Source organism: Corylus avellana, chromosome 4, assembly GCF_965113065.1.
Source record: "Corylus avellana chromosome 4, dhCorAvel1.hap1.2, whole genome shotgun sequence".
In the NCBI taxonomy this organism is placed as follows: Eukaryota; Viridiplantae; Streptophyta; class Magnoliopsida; order Fagales; family Betulaceae; genus Corylus; species Corylus avellana.
Window position 1 is genome coordinate 22,122,426 of NC_142493.1, and position 25,669 is coordinate 22,148,094.

At 35.4% G+C, this 25,669-nt stretch overlaps 3 protein-coding genes across 6 annotated transcripts; all 3 read left to right on the plus strand.

The window, feature by feature from the left end:
* Nucleotides 1–1,351: 1,351 nt before the first annotated feature.
* On the plus strand, nt 1,352–8,438 carry LOC132179756 (Dihydrodipicolinate reductase, bacterial/plant). Of its 3 annotated transcripts, none has more exons than XM_088516101.1 (9): nt 1,352–1,549; nt 1,943–2,223; nt 3,948–4,185; nt 4,877–5,010; nt 5,134–5,208; nt 5,717–5,818; nt 7,145–7,254; nt 7,360–7,447; nt 7,863–8,438. In XM_088516101.1, the coding sequence occupies exons 2-9, from the start codon at nt 2,041–2,043 to the stop codon at nt 7,929–7,931; spliced, it is 999 nt and encodes a 332-aa protein (XP_088372227.1). In that variant the 5' UTR covers nt 1,352–1,549; nt 1,943–2,040; the 3' UTR covers nt 7,932–8,438. The 3 variants fall into 3 exon arrangements, with proteins under 3 accessions (XP_088372227.1, XP_059448509.1, XP_059448510.1); XM_059592526.2 differs by lacking the exon at nt 1,352–1,549 and having other exon boundaries at nt 1,880–2,223; nt 7,863–7,957; nt 8,128–8,438; XM_059592527.2 differs by lacking the exon at nt 1,352–1,549 and having other exon boundaries at nt 1,880–2,223; nt 7,863–7,935; nt 8,128–8,438.
* A 732-nt stretch (nt 8,439–9,170) lies between these two features.
* LOC132179360 (poly(ADP-ribose) glycohydrolase 1) lies at nt 9,171–18,130 on the plus strand. Of its 2 annotated transcripts, none has more exons than XM_059592066.2 (10): nt 9,171–9,670; nt 10,389–10,492; nt 11,460–11,664; nt 11,793–11,897; nt 12,152–12,270; nt 13,157–13,300; nt 14,170–14,275; nt 14,463–14,660; nt 17,164–17,226; nt 17,811–18,130. In XM_059592066.2, exons 1-10 carry the CDS (start codon nt 9,224–9,226, stop codon nt 17,997–17,999), a joined length of 1,680 nt encoding a protein of 559 aa, XP_059448049.2. In that variant the 5' UTR covers nt 9,171–9,223; the 3' UTR covers nt 18,000–18,130. The 2 variants fall into 2 exon arrangements, with proteins under 2 accessions (XP_059448049.2, XP_059448050.2); XM_059592067.2 differs by lacking the exon at nt 9,171–9,670 and adding an exon at nt 9,720–10,085.
* A 1,126-nt stretch (nt 18,131–19,256) lies between these two features.
* Nucleotides 19,257–22,946, plus strand: MRL7-L (Thioredoxin superfamily protein). Its single transcript, XM_059590227.2, has 6 exons — nt 19,257–19,603; nt 19,825–20,015; nt 20,114–20,634; nt 22,276–22,357; nt 22,446–22,557; nt 22,640–22,946. The coding sequence occupies exons 2-6, from the start codon at nt 19,827–19,829 to the stop codon at nt 22,774–22,776; spliced, it is 1,041 nt and encodes a 346-aa protein (XP_059446210.2). The 5' UTR covers nt 19,257–19,603; nt 19,825–19,826; the 3' UTR covers nt 22,777–22,946.
* Nucleotides 22,947–25,669: the final 2,723 nt, after the last annotated feature.

Here is a 25,669-nt window from a genome sequence, read left to right on the forward strand (position 1 = left end):
TTAAAGGTATAATGGTAACGACATTAATCAAAACTAAACATGCCAATAACATTAACCAAATGAAAGCTCATTAAAGAGCTGATAGACACTATAACATCAACACATAGAAACAAAGAATAAGAGATGATTATATAATATTACTCTTAGAATTATTTCTTTTTATGGTAAAGTTTACATACCCCCCTCAAATTACTATCCAATTGATAATGTCCCCTCAAACTTCACACAAACTGGCAAAATAATGTCCCCCCAAAACTTTATTTTTTTTAAAAAAATTTTTAAGTTTTAGGTTTTTTCTAAAAGTTTTAGCATTTTTTTTTTACTGAGGATAGTTTCGTCATTGAGTGAGGCATTGACAATTTTTTAGTAATTTGGAGGACATTGTCAATTGTGTGATAGTTAAAAATAAGTATGTAGATTTTTCTCTCTTTTTCTATAGCTTTAAGATTTACGTAGTAACTATTTCGTAGATTAGGGTTTGACCCCATATGATTATTGACATGGCATGCACAGTCAACAATGCCACATCAACATATTATTAAAAAGAGAAATAAAAAGAAATAGAGATAAAAATTTGACACATCAAGTAAAAAATCAAATATAATAGAGATGAAAACACCATATATTTAATTATAATAAATCTCATGAACATTTTCATTAATTTTAACCCAATGCCCATCACTCACCACTGAACCTTCACCCACCTTCGAGCCCTCAACACTAGAGAGTCAAAAACTAACTAAGATAGTGGATCTTATGATTTTATTAATGGGTATGTTGTTTATGAGGTATTTTATTGAAAAAATAGAACTCAATAATGTAAAGAGTTATATTATTTTTTTTTGCATTTCAAGATGAGATATCTATAGGGTTGGTAATTTTGACACGACGTGCGAACTTGACACGAATTTAACAGATATTGGGTTTGGACCTATTAGGTTCGAGCCTTAATCGAGTCTACCGGATTAAGACACGATTAAATTCGTGTTTAGCGGGTTGACTCGACAGCAGCTGGTGACCCGCCAGACCCATTAAAAAAATGTTTGGCGGGTCGACCGGACGGATCAACCGGGTGACCCGTCAAACCCGTTTAAATTTATTAAAAAAGAAAAAAAAACCTAAACTACCCTAAGATCCGGCTTAGGTGCACTAGTTAAAAACTACTAGTGCACCGTGCTGTTAAAACAACATACGGTTGGGATTAAATATAATAAAAACAAAAAAAAATTCAACGGTTGAGATTTAACAATTTTTTGTTTTTTGGTTGCAAAACCCATTTTCTTGTTCTGCACCTATTCACGTTCCTCTCAATTGCTGGAATTCCATGTCAGTCCCTTGCTCAAATTGGGGAGGAGAGGAGAGAACTGATTCATAAAATCTTTCAAGGGCTTCTTCGCAAAGCTGCCCGAACCTGTAGATCTACCCATTCTCAATTCATCAATTGCAGGGAGTCGCAATTCACATCAAAAAACTCATTAACCCAGTACTACACTCCAAAAGGTCAATCAGAGAGAAGAAGAAGAAGAAGAAGGTGCAGAGGAGAAAGAAGGTAGATAAATTTTTTGTTTTCTCTCGTTCGGTTGTGGCGGGTGTTATTGTGTTCATTTTGGTGATGATTTGAGGATGGATTTTGAAGGAAGAGATTAAAGAGAGAAGATGGGTTTGGAAATAATGCTTTATACCACCAATATTCAAAATTAAACGTAAACGGGTTAAATGACTCGTGTCGGGTTACCGAATAGATTATACATTAGCTTTAGAAGATTAGAAGATTAGAAGATTTTAATGAAAATAAAACGACACAGTTTGGTTAGAAATTGTTTTGGTTAAATCTCAGCCTTTGTTTTTTTCTTCTATTATTCTTCACACACCACGACCTAATTTAATTTTTTTCTCATTTCTTTTCTCATTTCTCACTTCTCCGCTTGCCTTTTTCCGTCAGGCTAAAGGGTTTGTGTCAAAGGTTTCATCTTTGGTTGGCCTAAACCCCAACTTGCTTGAAGTGAACCACATCTGCCTCTCTCGTAGACGCAGCCGACAATGTCGTCCTTGCTGAAAGTGAACCACCAGCTTGGGTTCTTCTCTGGAGGCATAAGACCGACAAGTGCCATTCGTCGGAATCAAAGGTCAAGATCATCTGTCATCTCAATGTCGTCGTCTCTGTCAACGACACAACATCTCGACCAAACGATGTCGTCTCAGAACCTCAGCATTCCCATCATGGTAATGCGACGATAACACCCTTTACAGTAATTACTAATGCTTGATGAACCTTTGCAGTTTAACTTGAGACCCATTCAACTGCTCTAAACCCCGATTGACATAATAATTGGTTTTGACCAAGTATATTCCAGCTTGTATCAGATTTTTTTTTTTACCACCTCTTGTTGACGTTAAGATGATTGAGGAGTGTTTGATACTGGTTCTGAAAAATAATGTTTTTTGGTTTTGGTTTGGAAATATGGTTTGATGCCATATAAATGCGAGAAGTGTTTGGAGGATAGCACCTTTGTGCTTATTGTAGTGTAGTGCTTATTGAAGTGTTGTGCTTATTGTGGTGTATTTGAAGACAACGAAATGTAAGGAGCTTTGAAGATATTGAGATTTCGGGAAATGATGTTATGTTTAAATCCCTTTATAGATGGATAGCGGGGGATAACAGGATGCATTTTTCTTGTTTTTCAGATTTTTTTTGTTACTTTTGTTCTTCTTTTTCTTGCTACAATGGGTTCTCTCTTGTATTTTTACTAGGGTTGCACCTCGCTTTATAATGAGACTGAATTACGCTTTATAATGAGACTGAATTATATATATATATATATGGAGATAAGTATTTTTTGGTGGGCCGTATTTGAAAAGTGTTTTGTGTTTTGAATTGTTGGTTAATGATTTTAAGTCATCATTTTGCTAACAACACTTTCATGTATAACCCACCAATTCCTCTTTAGGTCCTTCAGGTTTACATACTACATGGTCTTTAAGAGGCATTTGCATCTTTTACACTGGATTGGGCATAAATTACGTAATCTATTTCCTTATCATTCCAAAGATTGTCTTCTTCTGCAATGTTGTTCTGTGATTATTTTTCCCTGAAAATCGATTATGCTCCCATAATTGCTAAACACTTCTAATTCAAAACAAACATGTGATGTTCTTACTGAAGAACTTTGAAAGAGGTCCCAGAGGTGAGCAAGTCCAGAGTTTTGCTTTTCTCTAGCCTCTTGCGTTGGATTGGATTAGATTGCAGTTTGTGAGCATCAATTGGAATGAGTTGTATGCATTCAGCCAAGGGATACGTGATTGGTAGAACTGTTTAGGAATGCTACTTCACATGCCTCTTGAATTATGGATGTGGGTTATAAGCTTTTGCTTCAATATCATGTCTTCTTAGATTATGAATTTTATATAAGTTTGTGCAGAATATTGCTCTAGTGATGATGCTCACCTGGGATTTCTTATATTTGGAGTTGAAAATCAGATTGTTAAGGATATGATATGGCTAAAAAACATGTTGAGTTTTATATCAGATAAAATGGTTTAGCGGTTGCATGTTATTTCAGCAACAAATGGAGCTGTGTTGGCAAGGATCTACACACATATAATGTCATGGCTGTATGGTGCCACCTGCAGTAACACATACAATAATTAAATCATTGTTTAATCTTATTTTTGTCAGAGTGACAGTTTTTTTTATTTTAATTTTTTTTATAGCTTTTGTGCCTCTGGGAATTCCATTTTATGCTTTAACCACTTTTCATGACATATAATTTAACAACACTGCGAAATGCTTTTTGTATGCTTGTTATTGAGTCAGTGAAGAGACCCGAAATTGACTAATTTTGTAAATCTTCTGTGATGAGAGAAGTTGTACATTTTAAGACTATTTGTAGTATCTCATGGTGGAAATGGTGCACCTCATGCATTTCTTGTTACTACATTTGTTTTAGGTAAATGGTTGTACAGGCAAAATGGGGACGGCTGTTATCAAAGCAGCTGATTCTGCAGGAGTTAATGTTGTTCCTGTATCATTTGGCTCGGCAGAGGAGTGTGGACAAATTTTGCAAGTGCATGGGAAGGATATTCTGGTACATGGTCCAGCTGACAGAGAAAAGGTCCTTGCATCTGTCTTCGATGAACATCCAAATTTGATTGTGGTGGACTACACTGTGCCTTCTGCAGTAAATGGTAACTATTATGGAACATACTATTTGGAAAAAAAGGAAAAAACAGAAAACAAAACCATAACATGGACTTCATAGAAATTTCTTTTGTGGCAAATGGAGCCTTGATTTAAGATCTTACAATAAAGTGAGTGGAGTCACCATTTAACCTTGAATCCAATAGTAGATCTATACTATCAAGCATGGGTTATTAAACTAGTTTGTGCTATATTTAAATTAGTGGAAAAGTTGCTGTCCTAAACCTATCTCCTTAACATTACAAGGCTGTTTGTTGTTTAATGTGGTTGTACTGATTGTAAATTGTAACTATGTTTTATCAGTAGTCCAAGAAAGTTGACTCAAAATAACAGTGCTTAATCCATGCTTGTGCGAATCTGTGCCTTACTACCTTTTGTTAAAAGTAGTACAATATAATCTGTGGGAATCTGTGCTTTTACTACTTAATCCATGCTTGTGGTGCGAATCTGTGCCTGCAATAATCCAACTTTACTATAGTAATATATCAATATATAATAATTAATGTGGAAGTTATGAATTAATTGTTATACTACTTTTTTGTTAAAGTAATGTCATCCAATTCTATATCATATGAATCCAACTTTACTATATTGATGCAGGGGCTCTAATTCTTCTTCTATTCGTCGTTTGAGTTTATCTCTTTAAGCTTATTTAAATCTTATGTTGTGGATGTGTAGATAATGCAGAGCTATATTGTAATGTTGGAGTGCCCTTTGTGATGGGAACCACTGGTGGAGACAGGGACCGGCTATATAAGACAGTAGAAGACTTTAACGTTTATGCAGTAATTTCCCCACAAATGGGTAAACAGGTGATCAGAATTTATTGCTCTTAGCTGTTTGGTTTTTGTGTAAATCAGTACGCTTTATCATGTATAGTATAACACTCCAGAACTTTTCCTTTCACGTTCTTCTATAATTTGTTGTTTGGTCAGGTTGTTGCGTTTCTTGCAGCCATGGAAATTATGGCAGACCAATTTCCTGGGGCGTTCTCTGGGTACTCCCTACAGGTCTCTCTCTCTCTCTCTCTCTCTCTCTCTCCCGGTTTTAGGGTGGGGGACTTAAGTAGTTCCAATCCCTTGGTTGGGTTTTCTTATCTGTAAATTGCTATTTCTCTCAATTTTCCTTGGGAGGGTGGGGGCTTAAGTAGTTCTTATCCCTTGATTGGTTTTTCTTACCTGTAAATTGCTATTTCAAGATGGTCATTCATAAGAATACTCTACTTATCAAAAAAAAAAAAGAATACTCAACTTTTACTTATCAAAAAAAAAGAATATTCAATGTTTACTTATCAAAAAAAAGAATACTCAACTTTTATTACAATGGTGCCACACTTTCCTTTTATTTGATGAATCTTTTTGTTTCGGGTGCACACATTATGTGAACTAACTTACTAGTCTTGCAATTCAGCTCTCAGCACTCATTATCTATTATTTAAAATGATTGAATCTTTTGTTAGAGTGTGAGTTACTTCATTGTATTATTAGCACTGTCTGAGGCATTTATTTCAAATTTTAGGCAATGGAATCCCATCAAGCAAGCAAAGTGGATGCATCTGGAACTGCCAAAGCTGTTATTTCTTGCTTCCAGAAATTGGGAGTGTCTTTTGATGTGGACCAAGTAAGTTAAAAGAATTTTTATATTATTCTTTTGATATGTATCTGTAACACCCTGCCTTAAATGATATAATATTGTTAGCTTTGAGCCAAGCCCGCATGGTTTTTAGTATTGGGTTTACCCTCAAAAGGCCTCATACCATTTAGAGAGCATATTCCATATAAACACATCATCTTTTTCATACCCAGGCAATGTGGGACGTCACAGTATCAGATTCTATTTCCTTTTCCAAAATAATAATTGTGCGATTTGCTGGATGAATTTGCTAGTCGTTTGTCATAATTTTCATATTCAGCTTCAATTGTACTGAAGCGGATCAAGCTGGAATTTGGAGCTTGGATTTGCAAATACATTTTTAAATTGGCCTATTTTGTGTTGGTTTATGGAAGCTTTGCTCATAGATGTTCATTTTACCTACTTACCAAAAAAAAAAAAAGATGTTCATTTTACCTGAAAAAGAAGAAAAGTTTTAAATCTAGAGGAATTTGTTAGAAGTGAATCGGACTGCCTTGAATCCAGGTGGTCCCCATGCCCCTTTCATAGTTTCCAACATTCATTCCATAGTAGCGGTTAAAGGTTTTATGGGAAATAGATGGTTAGAATCCCTGGTCTTCTAGCTTTAGTCTTCACTATTTATCATCTCAGTACTTTTATCTGGTGACAGCTACAAGTATCATTGGCCATTTAACTATAAGAACTAAATGATTTCGAAAGGACCTCTATCCAAATGTTTTTCCCTTGTCCCTTCCTTCCCCCATTTTGTTCACTCCCCCTTCTGTGCATGTACTGGAGGCTATATAAATAGGAGCACCAGCATTTTGGATAAAAGTGCTCTTTAGCTATTTTTAGAAATATTTTTCTGACATACATGCATGTCGACAGATATCAACATGTCAAAAGAAGAGAGAATGGGCTTTATTATTATTTTTTTTTATTATTATTATTTTTTTCTCTTATGTTGATTGGTAGACCGATATGCAAAATGTTAAGAGTACTTCTGTCCAATTTTCTTAATATCATGAAAAGAAATCGATAGAAGAATCTTGCAGGCAGATATCTAAATTACTTTTTATCAGCCTATTGTCTTGTGCATCTTGATTCAAAAGCATTCTGAATTTAAAGTTTAATTTTTTTTTTCCTACTTATAAAAATAAAGTTTAATTTTTCCACTTTGGTAGGATTTTTTGTTTTCAATGGGAGAGTATCATTTCTGATCTCTTTTGTCTGGTCACATTTGCTTTATTATAAAAACGGGTGTTCGTCGGAAATGGTTTTTGAGGAGTTTTGGCAACTTCATTGATCTTTTTATTTTTTTAACATTTTTCTCAGATACAAATGATACGGGATCCCAGGCGACAACTTGAGATGGTGGGAGTTCCTGAGGAGCATTTGTCAGGTCATGGATTTCATATGTATCATCTGACATCACCTGATCAAACGTAACAATCAACATCCTCAGTCATCTCTCTCTCTCTCTCATGGACTTTTTTATTGTGTGTCAGCTAATATACGAGGAATGATATTATATATTTTTTTCCTGGCAGAGTTTCCTTTGAGTTTCAGCATAACGTTTGTGGTAGATCAATATATGCAGAGGGTACCATTGATGCGGTATTATTCCTTGCCAAGAAGGTACTGATGCTTTCATTCCTCATGCTTTGTGATTGTTTCTGTTACAATGTTTTACATTAATGATTTATAACGAAATACACTCTGATGCAATCCAACTGTAATAGCAGTTATAACTACTATATATTCTTACCCCTTTTACCCTTTTCTGCAATATCTCATTGGTCAAATATAATATTAGAATATCTGTTTTAGAAAGAATTAGTTGTCTCAAAACTATATAAAAAACACCTTCAGTGATAAGAAGAATATTTGTTACTTATCAAAAAAGATAAGAATACTTTTTGAATTTCGAACAATAACTCTTGTGTTTCTCCCGTGTTTTTGTTGACTGGAGTAGGGTTTAAGATGTTACGGTGTTCTGTTCAACCATGCTCTTTTTTAACTATTGAATTGTTCAAATATTGTGAAAATGCAGATCCAGTCAAAGGCTGACAAGCGGATATACAACATGATTGACGTCTTGCGAGAGGGTAACATGCGATGAAGAAGTGGGTAACATGGGACTAATAAGTAGGGTTTTGCATACAGATTTGTATTAGTATTTAACTTAGCTTAAGTTTATTAGGTACTTGTTTGAGTAACATGGGGATGGCAATTTTGCATTCGTCATCGTTTCCATTACTATTTTTCGTGTTTATTTTTCGGAGAACCATGTGGCTGATGGTTGCAATGATAACTAGGAGTGGAGGCAAATACTAAAATGTTGTCCAGAAATTACCTCTACCGAACACATTGATGGTGTGCCAAGAGTCAAGCTTGAATACATGCCAACTCTGACTTTTGCTGATCTCATTCCTGCAAGGAAGCCAGTCTGAGCTAAGCATTGCTGAGTTTAGACGAGCTGACCCATTGGAGCTCCAACGGTTATGATGTCTGGGCTTGTATGATCAATTCACTGGCTTTTCTTGTTTTGTTTCTCTGTCCCTGGTTAGGAACGAAGGCATATCTTGAATTTTGCATGAAATGTCATGTAGACCGACTTTTTGATGGAGAGTGTCTTGTGAGAGATTGCTGCAGCTTTACCAAGAATTGTGGTGTTCCACGTACGACCTTGCTTGGGAATCAAGGCTCTCTTTTACAAATATCTCACCTTTTTGAGTTGATGAGAATTAACACCCACTTTCATATCGAAACAGATCTTTTCAAGCATCTATTTAGTGCAATTAAGAGGGCATATTTGTTCAAAACATTTTGCCCAAAAAACAAATGGACATCTCTTTCATATCGATAGAATGAGAATGCCATTTTGCTCACTTTCCATAATGCTGGATGGACTCATGGCTCCAAATCATGTTATTTGTTCAAATAAGTGAAAAAAAGTGTGCTTGATATTGGATTTAGAAGTGTTTTCAAAGTGTTGATGGATAAAATGTTACGCTTACCAAATTGTTTTTCTAAAAGTTTGCTCTCAATTGATGTATTATTATTTCATGATACATTTTTTAAAATAATAAATTTTATTAAATGGTGACACATAAATTTAGTAATTAATAAATTTTTTGTCCTTAATAAATATTAATGTGATATCTTTCAATGTAAGTCTGGTAATTAATATATTATTAAGAGTATAAAAATATTATCAATTCCTCAAAAACTATAAAATATTAAGAATTATTAATAGACTTGAAGAATCGACAAAAAAAAAAAAAAAAAAAAAAGACTTGAAGAATTGAATAGAAAAAAAAAGAAAAAAAGTAGAGACTTGAAGAAAAGCACTCAAGTCTGAAGGTGACAAAACCCGGAAATCAGAGAGGGAGAGAGGGAGAGAGAGAGAGAATGGAGAGCAGAGAAGACCTGGAGTGCATACTACCATATCTGCCGCTGTTAGTACGGTCGTCGAGTCTGTCATGGCCGTCAGTGGCGGTGGAAGAGGCACTGAAAGCGATGGCAGGAGGACCCGATCACAGCATGGTCGACACAGGGGAGGCACTATTCATCGCCATTACCGCTCTCAGGAGGCTCTCTCCTTGCCTCTCCTCTCAGCCCTTGGCTTCTTCCGCGTCTCATGGTTACGCTTTCTTCTTCGACGAGTTGATGTCAGAGGCAGAATCCGCAAAATGGTTCGGAGAGGTAGTCCCGGCATTGGCGAATTTGCTCCTGCGCTTTCCCTCTTTGTTGGAAGCGCACTATCAGCATGCAGATTATGGCCTTTTCAATGGAAAGCTCAAAACTGGGCTTCGTTTATTGGGTTCCCAAGAGCCAGGAACGGTGGTTCTCTCCCAGGTATATATGTACCCGATGTTTATATTCTTTAGCATTTGATGCCAGAAATGATAGACAAAAGAACCCAAACCTCATGGAACCCATGTTCTAGATGGGCTAGTTGTTGCTAATTACTGTGTTTCTGAATGATTTATTGTCATAAACGTGCTAATATTAAAGAAACTGAAGATGGGTTGTGGTAAGAAAAAGTCAGCATTCAGCAACACTAACACTTTAGAAAGAGAGGAAAATGGAATGTAATATGATCTTCCTTTTTAGCCAGGGACCTATTTTTAGTATTGATAGAGCAAAAGTAAATCCAGATATCCCATCAAACCTGAAACATTCACATATGAGAATAAGTTTGGGCAACCAGTTGTATGATTGTCTGTTTTGGATCGGGTCATCTACTTCGCAATCACTACTTTCATCAAATGTAAGTATTTAATTCTTTTCTTTTGCAAAATTACAAATTGGCATAGCTGATTTAGATCTTCCTGAAGGCTTCAGGGGCAGCACTCAAATAGGAAACACCACATAAAGATTTTAAATTTCCAAATGGATGGCGTTCTTTCTTTCAACCCATTTGGGCAAATTCCCCAATCAAACTGCATCCTGCCTGAGACTGTTTTCCTCTTTTTATTTATATATTATCCGAAATGAAATATATTTTTTTTGTGTTATTGTTTTCTCTTTATGGTATTAACTTTTTGATAATTAATGTTTGTGTTGATTTCAGGAATTGATTGGTGCTCTTCTTGGATGCTCTTTATTTTGTCTGTTCCCAGTCTCTAATAGAGGTGTTAAACATCTTCCAACAATCAACTTTGATCATTTGTTTGCGTATGTGAGATTCAGCTTTCTTCTGGGAAATCTTTTATCAGTCTTATTAGGCATCTAAAATTATGGGTGTGAATTATGGTTATAACAATATGGTTCAGTTTTCTACTTGTGTCTCTTTGATCCTTTCAGTAGATATAATATTCTGGATGAAAAAGGACAATTTGACATGTCATAATTTTGATAATATAATTCTGATGGTGTCAGATAATAATATATAATCTAAGGGGCATTGGTTAACAAGTGGCTACACTGATACCATTTCATTAAGATGCATAAAATTTCTTGAGGTGACATTGAACAGTATAACATTAACCATGCACTATTATTAATCCTAATGCGCTTGTCTTATTGCTCCAAGTATAACACGATTGGCTGTAGAAGGCTGCTGCAGTAGAGGGTTGAATTATCTTATGCATCTGGATGTTGGGTAGGAGTGTGCATCATACATGTGACGAGTATTACCTGTATTTCCCAAATATTTGTCGATTTTCTTTAGCGCATGTGTTGAATGTCAATTGTAACGATCAATATAGAAATGGCAACACAATACATATATTCTTTTGATAAGTAATGCATTTTATTAAAAAGCGTAAGGCGCCCCTAAGTACACAGTTAATATACACAAGAGGCTTCAAACGAGCAAGAAACCCAAGCCCTCAAACCCAAACCCCGACAAGCCCTCAAACCCAAACCCCGACAAGCCCTCAAACCCAAAACCCACAATACAACCAAACCAGAAACCCTCCGAGGCACTCAACGCTGGAAAGCGTAAGTCTTGCAACACAATATATATTTTTTAGTTGATTTCATGGGCTTTGTATTTTATCCTGTTTAATAATTAATTCATCTTCTTTGAGTTGGTGTATATTCTACTATAGTTTTATATATTTTTATCTGGGGAGGCTTGCTAATATCTTATCATACTGAATTCAAGATCTGAATGTGTCTAAGATTTATGAATCTTCAGGAGTCTCTACGACAGTTACAACCCAAACCAGGAAAATAAGATAAGGTGCATTATACACTATTTTGAAAGGATATGTTCAGATATGCCTGTGGGCATTGTCTCATTTGAGCGGAAAGTACTTCCTTTGGAAGGTCGTCCACTATGCATATCATATCCCAATTCTAAATTTTGGAGCAAGTCTGTCATTCCTCTATGCCGTGTTGAGGTAAAAAATGAGCAGATGTATTAAAAAGTTTTATTTAGATGATTTATCATAACTGCTGAATCCAATTTCTTTCCTGTTATTTCTTCAATTTGAGACAAAGATTTGGTGGTCTTTCAATATCATTGTAGGTCCAAAATTCAGGCTTGATAGAAGATCAATCCAGTGAAGCTCTTGAAGTGGATTTTGCAAACAAGTATTTTGGAGGTGGTGCTCTACGTAGGGGCTGTGTACAGGTATACCTTACAAAATTAATAAAGCTCATGTGGTCTTCTAGTTTGTACTTAATCTCGTATTAGGATGTCTGATACTTAGATATATTGTTCCTGATGTGTTCCCTAATGGGGGCATACATGCTTTCTCATTCAGATTGCATTTACGCATATTTTACCTTCCCGTGAGTCATGCAGACCATGATGTTATTGCAATCTCATGTAAAGTTAGTAAACTTTGATATTTGTTATTTCCTTGTTTTTATCATCTTATGTAGGAAGAGATCCGTTTCATGATCAATCCTGAATTAATTGCTGGCATGCTTTTCTTGCCTTCCATGGCAGAAAATGAGGCTATAGAAATTATTGGTGCTGAAAGATTTTCAAGCTATACTGGGTGAGTATTACCCGGAGGACTATAAATCCGGAATTGACTTAGAAGGGGTAATGATGTTGTACCAATTTCCTTTTGCTTTGTCTACTCTCTATGTTTTTTATAGAGAGTAAATTTGCGTTAATTTGATGTATATGATTGTTGATGATAACAATTGGTGTATTATAAATCATATATATGATTTTTTCTAAAACTGATATGAAAAAAAATCTATCTTGTTTTCACATGGTGATCCATATTGTCTAAGAAAACCAGTAGTCATAGTAAATATCTTGGTTGCACCCCCTTTGGTGTTTCTTAATGAATTCTTAACTCACTATAGAAAATATGTATGGTTCTTGCTAAAATTAAACTTCTTTTGATAAGTAAAAGATTTTATTGAAAATATGAATGGGAATTGCGAAGCACAAAGGTAGCATAAAGGAGGTGCTGAAATAATTTATTGTTATGGGTTTGGGGATATGAGGCATTTTTATCACTTGCAATTGTATAGTGACCTTTTGTCCCTCTAATGAAGCGCTCTTTTGAAATTAAGATAGTGCTTTGTGGAAAAGTGCATACCCACAACTATTTTCCTTACTTGGAAGTTCTATTTACTCCATAGGCTGGCCTTCTATTGTGAAAAAAATTATTCTCCAGCCAAATGTGCTAAAAGTGATTTTGGCATATGAAAACCTTTTCAAATGCTTACTCCAGACATAACATCATCTGTGCAAATATTAATTTCCCATCATGTTATTGCCACATTAGGATTCTGTGTCTCCGTTGTTTCCTATATAGATGCTATGGATGTCCTAATATTAACTTAGATATTTAAACTTCTTGTTTATTGTAGTTAACTTGTGTTGCAATGAAAATATGATTCAAATATCATCTATTTCTGGTGTAGGTATGCCTCTTCATTCCGTTTTTCTGGTGACTATGTGGATAAAAGGGGTGTAGACTGTTTTGGAAGACGTAAAACCAGGATCATTGCAATAGATGCATTATGCAGCCCAGGGATGAGACAGTATAAACAAGAGTGCCTCCTCCGGTTTGTAAATTCTGTTTTCTAGCACCACATACAACATTGAATTCAGAGGTGTCTGAAGTAGGTTTATTTGAATGGGAAGTCTTAGTGTCAGTTGAAGCCATTTTCTGAGCAACATAATACTTTTCACTTATACGTGCAGCTTGTTTGCACCATCTAGTGGAGCAACCTTTAAGGATTTTTTTTTCCTTTACTGGTCACACCTATGGGATTAGTTTTACAAGACAATTATAGAACCAGTCTTGTTCTATGGCTAGGATGTTGGGCTTATAAAATGACAATATCAATTTATGAGTATAACAAGAAAGAGAAGATCTAAGTTAACTAGGAGGAAAGTAAGTTGGTTTCTGAGTGACATGTATAAATTCTATGATTTGTTTGATAGCTCTGCAACACAGTTTTAGTACCATACTACTAGCTTTACTGTTGTTGTCTCATGCTTACCAGATGACAATTTATTGATTTAGAATGTTGATTGTTGAGTTCTAGTCAAGAAAATGACGTATTAATACCAATTGAGGTTATGAAGGGAAATATCGTTCCCTTAGAGGTGTTGCAAAGAAATGATATTTTTCAAGGACATGGCTGAAATCAATGAGCATTTGAATTAACAGATTTTTGTGGATGTAGCTAAAGTTGAAAGGGTTATTAATAGGGTATCCAGCCAAAGTTAAATAAGTAGATTAAGACTTTGTTGGTATATGGATCATTGCCTGTTGAGGTTTGTGGGTTGCTCTCCCATTTATGATCAGTAGGTTTTATATGCATTCTTGTTGCCTAAATGTCTTCCTTACATATTTTACCCTTTTTCTAGTCTTTTGGCAATCACAAAATTTTATCATTCTATTATTCTAACTTGTTTGTTTCATCAGGGAGATTAATAAGGCATTCTGTGGCTTCTTTGATCAATCTAAGTATCAGCAGTACGAGAGACTGTTTCAAGAAAATGTGTATTGTGAAGCTCAGCTTGATCAGAAGGTAGAAGACCCCATTGACATGTCTGGGAATAATCTTTTGGTCAATTTTCTCTATGGCTTTGTGATGCTGTCATTATTTGAAGTTTTATTAGTTTGGCATGGCTTGTCTCATTATGTGCTTGAGAATTTGGTTTTTGCATCTGTTACTAATTTGCTAGCTTGATTATTGGTCTTGTGCTTGTTGGTAGTTGCATGAAACTGCCTCAACTTCTGGTGAAACATATGGAGGAAAATCTGTAAATCAAGTAATCAGAAATTATGAGAAGAATTGTCAGAATATGGGCCACGAACATAATATTGGGATTGTAACTGGGAATTGGGGCTGTGGTGCTTTTGGAGGAGATCCTGAACTTAAGACCATGATTCAGTGGCTTGCTGCTTCTCAGGTAATTTTGTGTCTTCAGCTGTCAAAAAGGAAAGGAAACAAAGGTCATCACTTTTTATTTTTATTTTTATAAAGAATGTTGTATATGGCATTTGATGGAATAGAAGTATACTAATATACATTCTTCTTACAAAATACACATTATGTACTTCCTTTTAGTGATATTTGTGCTTCATCCATTGATTAGGACAGAAAACCAAGAGTTTTTTGCTCCATACATCTTGTATTGGTCACCCCCCTGTTATTTCAAAATGCTTTTTGAAACTCAAACAAATGGCTTCTCTTAATTAATTTTCGATGTGGGCTTCACCTATTTTGCTGATTCACATTATAAGCATCACTGTCACTCCTTTTTCTGTGGATTTTGCAACTAAAATTATAATTCTTTTGATGAATGCTTGAAAGAGGTCAAATGGATGAAATGATTTTAAACTCATAAAGATCTGAGTAATGCTACAAAGTCCCTCTTGTGTCACTCTCGTATCTCTCCAAGGATGATTTGACTCTTAAAATCACCATTAGGCTTGTGATTGATTGTTATTGTGCTGATGATAAATAAATCTCAAGACTACATGACTATTATGCTGTTAACACCTTTCCTCTCTCTTTTATTTTATTTTTATTTTTTAAAGAAAAAGATAGTTTGGACCTTTAAAATTTTAGATTGTAATATTATAGGGACTTTTTTTTGTACGCCCGTGAATAGTTGAGTTTTACATAAATTTAGCTTGAGAAAAGAACATCCTGAAGTGGGCATCAAACCCTCAAGATAGCTTTTCCGAACATGTTTAGCATTGTCCGTTAAGGATGCTGCTATGACAAACTATTTGGAGCTTTATAGTGCCTCTCATCAGCAGAATATTAATTTTCTCAAAGTGGCTCACGATTGGGAGTTGGATTTCTTTACCTCATTCTTCACTTTGTTTTAATTCATTAGAGTGAGATAGGGTAGTGAAGACAAACTTTGTTGGGTTCCTTCCAGGAGTGGGGTTTTTTTTTTTTTATTTATTTTTTTAATTTTTTAATTTTTAATTTTTTTTAATTTTTTTAATTTTTATGTTAGAGTGTACTACATTGTTCTTGTTCCTCATGATAATACTCCTTTTTCCGTGGAGGAGTATTTGGTGGAATAAAGTTCCCTTGAGAGTGATTTCTTTGCCTAGTCGGTTGTTTTAGGGAAGATCTTCATTATGAACAATATAAGGAAACGACAAATCATTGTGGTTGAGTGATGTTGTGTGTGTAAGAAGAATGGGAAGCAGTGGATCATCTTCTACTCCACTATGAGATTGCAGATGCTATTTGGAATACTATCTTCAGCAATGTAGGGTTAGCTTGGGTTATGCCTAGGAGGGTGCAGGTAGATCTCTTTACCTGTTGGAGAGTGCCAGGGGGTAGGTTTAAGCTTGATGCAATTTGGAAGATGATACCACCCTGTTTTATGTGGTGTCTCTGGAGGGAAAGAAACAATTGGAGCTTTGAGGATTGTGAAAGGACCTTGGTGGAATTATAGGCTTCATTCTTTAGGACTCTTTTTCATAGGGCTGCTGCCTCAGATTTTAGTATTTTGAGCTATCATGTTTTTTAGATCTTTTTTCTGCTTCGAGCTTGATGTCTCTCTTGTATACTCTCTATATACTTGGGTTGTGCCTTTGCATTTTTTTAATGAATTTGCGAGTACTTATAAAAAATAATATTTAGGTTTTAAATTGACTGTCGTTTGAGAAAGGAAGAGGGTTGGAGACAAGGTCTGATACGGAGTGATGGTAATAGAAATGTCCTATCAGTGGCCAAATGGCATCTCCTTGGCTCTCCCGTTGCACAAACTAGTGATGGACACTGAGCTCAGGTTCAATCCTAGGTGCATAAATTGGGTTACCTAAGAAAGAATTAAAAGGAATCTCCCAGAAACTCATCTAGGGGAAGAAAATCAGGGGTGCAAGGGATCTGATTTTGGGTTAACTAGGTAGGACCAGCACTGAGTAATGACATTACAATTTGGATGAAAATCAGGGGAAGAAATCTGTGAGTGCAAGCGATCTGATAGAAGAGGACATGGAACTTGGGTTTCTGTTTTAGTGCCATTGGTGCAGAATAAAACTCAGCTTGTTGTATATTAATTTGTGTTGTTTGCCCGTTTCTCTCTCTCTCTCTCTCTCCCCCCCTGCCCTTCCCCCACTCCCCTTTTAGGTATGGTTCAGCTCTCCCAAAATTAAAAAAAAATTGTTGGATGTGTAAACATGGACTTCAATGTTTGGTGTTAGCATAGGTCCTCATTTCTCACATCTTTTACCACTTATGTTAGACTGAACCATATATTTCTTGAGAAGTCTTTAATTTTCTCATATACTATAGTTCTCAAGGGGTGACATTTGTGTGGAAGTGAAATTGATAGACTTGTGTCACTGATGGAAAACAAAGAAACTCTTATCTCACCCTGTTCTCTCTCTCCCTCTCTCAATCAAATACCAATCTTTCTTATATTCTTGGTTCATGTCTTTCAGGCCTTAAGACCGTTCATATCATACTACACATTCAATTTGGAGGCATTGCAGAACCTAGATCAGGTACTTGTCTTTACTTTCTAGTGTGTGATTACTGGAATATGTGGTAAAACATTATGTAATTATGCTATTATGTTAGAATTTTGGCTGTTGGTAACGTAGAGGGCCTACTAAAACCCGATACGTCACAAGCAGTGTTTTTGTGTTCTGCTTTTTGCCTAAGCCAGATATCCCCATGAAAGTTTAGCTGCAAATATTCATATTACAGAGAATTCTTGCATGGTTCAAGCTTCAGGCTTCTTACCAGAATTTTCATTATTGTATTCCAGAATTCCTGGCCAAGCCATTGCTACTGCAGTTTTTTAAGCTTTTTATGCTATATTCCAAGTTATTGGGTAGTTCCTGAGATTATGCATTAAGTATGATTAGTATTAGATTTGAAAGGATTGCTAATCTTATCATTTAATTGCTACCTGTTTGGCTTTGGATACCATGTTTGAACCACCTTTTATTTGGAGTCACGTTAGTTGTCAACAGAATGCTACCTATATTTGGTGATCTCAAGATAACTGCATTTCTTTTAAACTTATGGCCTCAAATATTTATTTTTCTTAATTGCTTGTGTCTCAATTGACATTGGATGGCAGGTGACTCGGTGGATCCTGTCGCATGAATGGACCGTTGGAGATCTTTCGAACATGTTGGACGAATACTCGTGCCAGAAATATAAGGGACAAACTAATGTTGGCTTCTTAACATGGCTCCTTCCTTCTTTATCCAGCCATGATGTCGAGCTGCCGGATGCCGAGATGTCAGACTTACCAAATACGCCTTAGCACTTTTTTGCTTTCTAAGCAAATACGCCTTAGAACTTGCTTGATTATCGAATTGCCTATGCATCCTCCACTTTTCTATGTAGGATTTTCAGTGAACTATTTCTGTTAGAAATGAAGCCAATTTTGTAGTTGTTGCCTTGTCTCTTGAGTTCATATGCCTTTCTCTGTTTTTCTTGCCCAAGTTATCTTTTGCCAAAGTCTGTCTTATCTACCATTACTGGGGACTGGGCCCCGTTTGAATCAAGCGCAGGTATGGATTTCATATTTATCATTTTCATTTCCTGAGCGAGTAACAAGACAGAAAAGAACAATCAGGATGAGTGGGGTGGGAATGGCTTCATAGGCAGAGTTGGTTGGCACTTGGGTGGATCAAGAGGATAGGTTGCCGAGAAGCCTGAGAATGTGCTTGGATTTCTTTCTTCGCAAATTAGACAACGAATCTGACTTGTCGGGGCCAAATACAGCAGCTTTGTGAGATGGCAAGGAAAAGATGCTTTTGCTGCATCCACAGTGAGATCATTGGAGGCTTTTTGGCCGTCCAAGCACGGATGAGACTTCCGTTTGCGTCATGGCAAGTCGTACCTTCATCATAAAATTGTTCCGGACATTGAATCTGATTTAGACGGCATGCAGCGGAGCGCGACAACCAAATGCAATTTAGTGTCTAACCAAGGCAAAGCCTTGCTTGGTAATGATTTTGAAAATAATGTTTTCGAATCCAAAGACGCATTTTTCTCAAAATTATTAACATACAATTCAAAACACATACACATTTCAAATTTGTTACGGAGTAAAATGTTTTTTTGGAAAATGTTTTTCTTATTTCTTGGTGTTTGGTGCGACTGAATATAATAATCAAAACGAAAATATTTTCAAGTTTGGCCTAAAAAGCTTATTTAGTTTGTAGAAAATGGTTTTTGTTTTTAAATTTCGTAAAGTAGTTTTTGAGTATCTCATTTTTAAACTACAGAACACCGTTGAACTTCAGTTAGACTATTGTCAGAGTTTGCGAGACCTCCGCCAGGGTTGCTGGCAATTTTCCGCTATCATTCATTTTCTATACAAATCAAATGTTGATATATAGTTCTCAAGAGGTAATTCAATCGGTTGTGACTATGCCTAATAAAGCAGAGGTTACTAGTTCGAATTCCTCTCCCATCTTATGCAGATATGTAAAAAAAAAAAAAAAAAAAAAAAAAAAATGCTGATATATATTATTTTTGAAATCAATCTTTCTCGTTGAAAATATTTTACGCAAAAGAACGGAGCCTAAAACTAAAAATTACACGTCAAAACCATTAGAAAACGTACTCGAATCCATTCATAAAAGCCAAGGTCTTCTTACTGCTTAGCCTTCTGCACAATTCTCTCTTCTGCACGTCCTTACCTGAGTGGTGGTGAGCCTATTGCCTCAAGGTCGGGGTGGTAATTCGTTGGGTGTCGGGCTTGGATTGTGATGAAATGAGAGCGTGCCACTGGTCGGAGAGCCAAAAGGTCCAATACCCCTTGCCTCTGCTCTCTTGGGGTTTAGGCTTTTAGCTCAAGCGAGTTCTTTCCTTGACAAATAAAAGAAGCTTCATTCTCAGAAACTAAAGACTACCCAAGTCAGTTTTTCAAACAATTTTCCTATGTTTTTCGTTTACAGACTTTTTCTATGCTTGATTGTAGTAGGGTTTAGCACTGCTCCTTAACTGTTTGCTTTAATGACTAAATGAATGGATTCCCGTGTTTTTGAGCTTTCAGTACTTTTCTACTTCTCTTCTGTGGTTAACTTTTTATTGCTGATATTTGCTTTTGTTCTTCCTTTGGAACCAATTGTGTGTAGAAATGGCGCTACAGCATACGATAAGGTTGCCTTTATCATATCCACTCTCACCCCTCAACAAATTCAGAGTTCCCAATTCAGTTACTGGTTTAAGTCCACAGTCTGAACAAAGACAACGCAACAGTTGCGTATCTTCCTCAAGAATGGAGTGTTTTAGTCTCTCATCCAACTTCCTAAACTCGCCTTTGCTGGTGTGTTTATGTCACGTTTAGAATCTTTAACTTTATAGGATGTATGAATTTTTCTTAGTGTATTTGTTGAAATGGAGTCAAATTGTGCCTGAACACAGGGTCATGCAATCAGAACAAGTAGATTGCGAGAGTCTAGAAGTGTAGGGAAACTCGATAGGGAAGCATCTAGTGACAGTGAAGAGGAGGAGGATGAACGTCCTTCTGGGAAGGTGGATGATCCTTATCTTATGGACTCTGAAGAGAGACGTGAATGGAGGAGCAAAATTAGACAAGTGCTTGATAGAAACCCTGATGTCGAGGGGGAGGTAGATCCTGTGGAAAGGAGGAAGAAGATGGAAAAGCTTCTGGCTGATTATCCCCTTGTCGTGGATGAGGATGATCCTGACTGGCCTGAAGATGCTGATGGGCGGGGATTCAGCTTGGATCAATTCTTTGACAAGATCACCATCAAGAACACCAAGAAAGGCGACGATGATAATTATGATAGCGACAATGAAATTGTCTGGCAAGATGATAATTATATCCGTCCAATCAAAGACATAACCACTGGAGAATGGGAAGAGACTGTGTTCAAGGACATCAGTCCTTTGATCATTCTTGTGCACAATCGCTATAAAAGGTCATCTTTTTACCTTATCTGTTATACTTTTAGTTGCTTCCTTTTTTCTGTATTACATTTCTCACTTTATATTATCATTTTATACATCTTAGTTCCTATCGAATATGCACATGATTGATTGGCATAAAAGTTTTAGAATATCTCTCAAGTGTAATGTTGCTTCACTTTTGTTTTTTTTGTTTTTTTTTTTTTTGAAGGATTTATTTTACCCACAGGAATAATCATATTTTTCCCACCATTAACACTCATATCATGTTATTCCACAGCCAAATTATTGTCCATGATTTCTTGTTAAATATTTTCAACCAAAAATAGAAAAAAAGAAAAAAAAAGAACAGAACGTAGTTAGTTAAAATTGATACCTTATTATAGATGAACTTTATTCGGTTCTGCTGTAAGATCAGTTGTATCATGGAAAGAATACTATCTTTTACCCATTTATAGCCATGTTTGAATGTTCCTAATGGAATTTGACTTCCAGTCTTACAAGTACTGCACTGCTACGGCAGTTTTGTTGGCTATTCTGTTACTGTAGAACGCAACAAGTACCAAACTAGGGGAGAAATTCTTCACAAAATATATTCCCAACATTTCAACCTTATTATATTCTTATGGAAACCTCTCTCTCTAGTATGTGTGTGTTTATGTATATCACTTGTGAAACTTCTAGGTCTCGTATTTATTGATTTTTACACAACTTTCTAATGATGGCTGCACATTTTAAGTAGGGATAAATGTAAAATCAGTTCTTGTGATTGGCCAAAATTACAAATTGCTCAAGTTTGTAGTATAAAAAATAATTTAGAGGTCTTCAGGGTAAGCCAAAATAACAATTTAGTCCCAGTAGTCAAATTTTGTCAAAACACTTGACGAATTCTATTAGTATGCCTCGTTAGCACCAATAAAATAATGACACGTGTCCCTCTTAATTCAAAAATATAAATATATAAAACTAAAAAAATTAAAACTTAAAAAATTAATTTAAAAAAGAAGAAGGGGGTGGCTGCCACCCATTTAGGATTGATTTGTAATTTAGGCCAACCACAAGAACTGATTTTGCATTTATTCCTTTTATATAATTGGATCCATGTTGTAAGTTTCCTTCTTTGTGCGTAGTCATGCTTTTTACCAACATTATATATATGGAGCTTAAGTTGGTTAGACTGTTAAAATGTTTTAATTTTTTTAATGTCTATTAACCTTTGAGTTGATAAATCAAATGCTGACATGGCAGACTAACGGAATGTCTATTAACCATTGTCCGAGTGTCTTTGAATGGATGGATCTTTTCAACTACTCTTTTGATTTTCTCCATAACTTCAGTATTAATCAGAATGACTGTTTGATGCTCAAGTTGTTATGACATTTTCTGTGATTGCTTATCGAAAATACATTTTCAGTGATCATTATAGTAGGAGTCGAAATAAGAATTGAGTGAGTTGTCATTGCTGTTGAAAAGAAGTCAGATTTTGGTGGACTATTGGAAACATTTCTATTAATTATTGTGGGTGATGCATCTGAGATGTTAATCTGTATTGAAATAATACCTGAACATGGATTTTAATACCAACACCTGTGTTACTTTTACAAGTTTAAACAAATAAACTATACTGTACTACTGAAAATATTTTATTCTTTCAGACCAAAGGAAAATGAAAAAATACGGGAGGAACTGGAAAGGGCTATCCACATCATATGGAACTGCCGGCTACCTTCACCAAGAGTGAGTGAAGCCACTAAACTGTTTCTGTCACCTCCATCCCCACACAAAGACAAATTTTTCTGATATTTTTATTGTTATATCAATTCAGTGTGTCGCGGTTGATGCTGTTGTTGAGGTTGAATTAGTTTCTGCGTTACAAGTATCTGTTTTCCCTGAGATTATCTTCACAAAAGCAGGGAAGATTTTGTACCGTGAGAAAGGTAATTTCTAGAATTAAATGATTATCTTCAATTTCCTGCATCCCACCATATGATTTTAACTCATTGTATGCCGGGTTTTCAGCAATTCGAAATGCAGATGAGTTGTCAAAAATGATGGCATTCTTTTATTATGGGGCAGCCAAGCCACCTTGTTTGAATAACATTGGAGATAGCCACGAAGCAATTCCATCTATTCCCATTAATAGTCAAGTATGCTGATATTATAGTTGTACGTAGCATGTAGGCAAATGTTCATCTCAGTGCAATTTCTAGGGTTAGTGATGAACTCTTGTTGATGTGGTCGTTCCTTTTACAAATATCTTGAGAATGTACTTTTTATTTTTTATGAAAAATGGCGAGGAATCTTCCCATTAAAATACTTTGTGATAGTTTTGAGGGTTTCCTACTCTAATGGAGTCCTCCACTCTTCCCTTGGATATGTTATTCGAAATCTTTAGCCGAACAGATCTAAAGACTATTGGGCGATGCAAAATGGTTTCCAAGGATTTGAACTTGATCACCTATGAGTCAAGTTTCATGCAAGCATTCCGTCACAGAACAAAAACAATATTTGGGTTCTTCACACATACCTTGTTCTCTAGCAAGCCCATGTCTTAGCGTTTTGTCTCCATCACAGATTTTGGTACTGATTCCAACCTGCTCTCCCTTAATTTTTTGCCATGTCATGCCAAACTCAAAGCAGCTACCAAACAAGGTATCTTATTATGCGTGAATGAAAATATCACAAGAAGATTACGAATACCTGAATATTATGTCTGCAAGACTAGTAATGAAGAATGGCACCACATACCGAATCCTAGAACAGGGTACTTCACCGAAGGAATTGGCATGGTGGCAATCAGATCAGATCCTTTATGCTATAAGATAGTTTGATTTTCAAAACCTAAGTGTGCATGCATCAACTACAAGTCTACATCGTAGAATGATCTTCATTGCGAAATTTTTTCATCCGAGACATGGGCATGGAAACGATTAAATGATGTTTTGTTGCCATGGGGCGAGCTCTTAAGTTGGAAACCTGCCGTGTCTACATGCGGTGCACTTCATTGGCTTATAGCCAATAACAAAATCTTCGCATTTTTTGTAGATATAGAGAGTTGGATAACATTTGATCTACCTTTCCGTTTCTGCAATGAACATTATTTTGAGCATATGAAGCTAGTGGAGTATAGTGGCCGCCTTACGATGCTTTGCATGGAAGAGAGTTCTTTGCACCTGTGGGTAATGGAAGATTATGACACCAAAGTTTGGAGCAAGAGACAAACTATGAGCATTGAAGCCGTTCAGCGTGTGGAACACAATGCGTCTCCCTTATGTTTTGACAATTTTGATATTGGACTCATGCAGGGGTTTTGCAGCCTAATCTTTTATAACTTTAAAACTTGCAACTCCAATGTATCCAAGAAACCTTATCCTTCAAAACTAATAATTCCAAAAAGATAACTTTTATAAAGACATGACACAAACCAAATCTTTTCTGCCTTCTATTGAAAGGATGACACATCAATGTGAAACAACAAAAGTGAATGTTATAAAAACACAATATCTTAATTACCTTTTCCTATCCCTCAACAAAATTCAAGAAAGAAAAATACATGAAATAAAAAGTCAGATTCTAAACAATCTTTTTTATTTTTTATTTCTTGGGTTCTTTTTTTTTTTTTTGAATTTTATCGATGGTATAGAGAAATGTAAAGATATGAAGTTTCATAACACTCATTTTTGTTGTTCCATGTTGATGTGTCATCTTCTCAATAGAGGACATACAAAACTTAATTTGTGCCAAATCCTAATATAACTTATTCTCTAAACAAAAACTAAAGAAAAAAAAATCAAAATAAATGAATTGCTTTCACTTCCTTGAAGCTGGTGCGCAACAAAACAATTATCCTTTATATGTACAAAAGTTTTTGGAAAAAATATAAAAAAGCTCCCTCAATTACTAGTTATTTTCAATAAATCTCTACAAAGTGACAGTTGTGACATTTTTATACAATCAAACTACCATTTTATGTTAAATAAACCTCTCCATTAGAGATGACTATTAGTTTGCCCTTATCTCAACCCTAAAAAACCAAATTTGCCCTTAAAAAACTTTTACTTAAAAAAATGCCCTTAACTTAAAAACAAAGGTAGTTCAGCCACTCTTATGAGCTGGAGCCACCCCCAACATGTTTGAGGGTAGCTTGGGGCCACCCCTCCTCTTCATTTTGAGGTGGTTCGGCCACTCTTTGAATTGCTCCTTTTTTATTTTAAATTTTTGTTTTTAAAAAAATATGTGTATCTTAAGAAGAAAAGTGGTCAGGTGTTCGTTTTTATCCAAATTGATGGGATATTTGGCAGAGTGGCATTTTCCCCCCCCACAGTTTGGTAGTTTAATGTGTACAAATAGTTGAGAGGGTTTTTGATATTTTTTCCAATGTTTTTACTTATCTTAACAATTGTGACATCAGCTAAATCAATCCCAAGCATTGATTTTTTGGACCACAGCTTTATGCCAACACACCGTTGATAATGAAGGAAAGCAAACAAATTTGTTTTTGGTGGAATTAATTTCCAGCTTCGTTCTCATATTGTATATAGGAAGAAGAGTCGCTCATATATATATATATATATATATATATGAAGAAGAGTTACAATTGCAATCAAGTTTAACAACCTTAAATTTGATAGTAACTAGAAGAACTAATACAACTAAAGAACTTAATAAGAAGAGATAAACCTACTCTAAGATAATTACAAGAGATAAAACTACTCTAAAGATAATTATAAAAGATAATAACAAGAGTTGCATTTGAATGCAACTATATCTTATTAAAGAGATTTGGTTGTACTTCAACTGCTAGATGTTCCTTACCAGATAAGTCATAAAATTGACTTTTCCATGTTAGTACATCAAATGCATTTAAAATGGATTTTTATATAAAATCATGTCAATTGACATTTGTACAAATATAACAGTCTACTATTTCAAAATAGATGATAACTAAATAAGGTCAATTGATATCTTCAAGTTCCAAGATTATTTTTACCTTTTTTATTTTTTATTTTTTTTATTTTTTTTTAAAAAAAACATGATTTTGATTAGGAG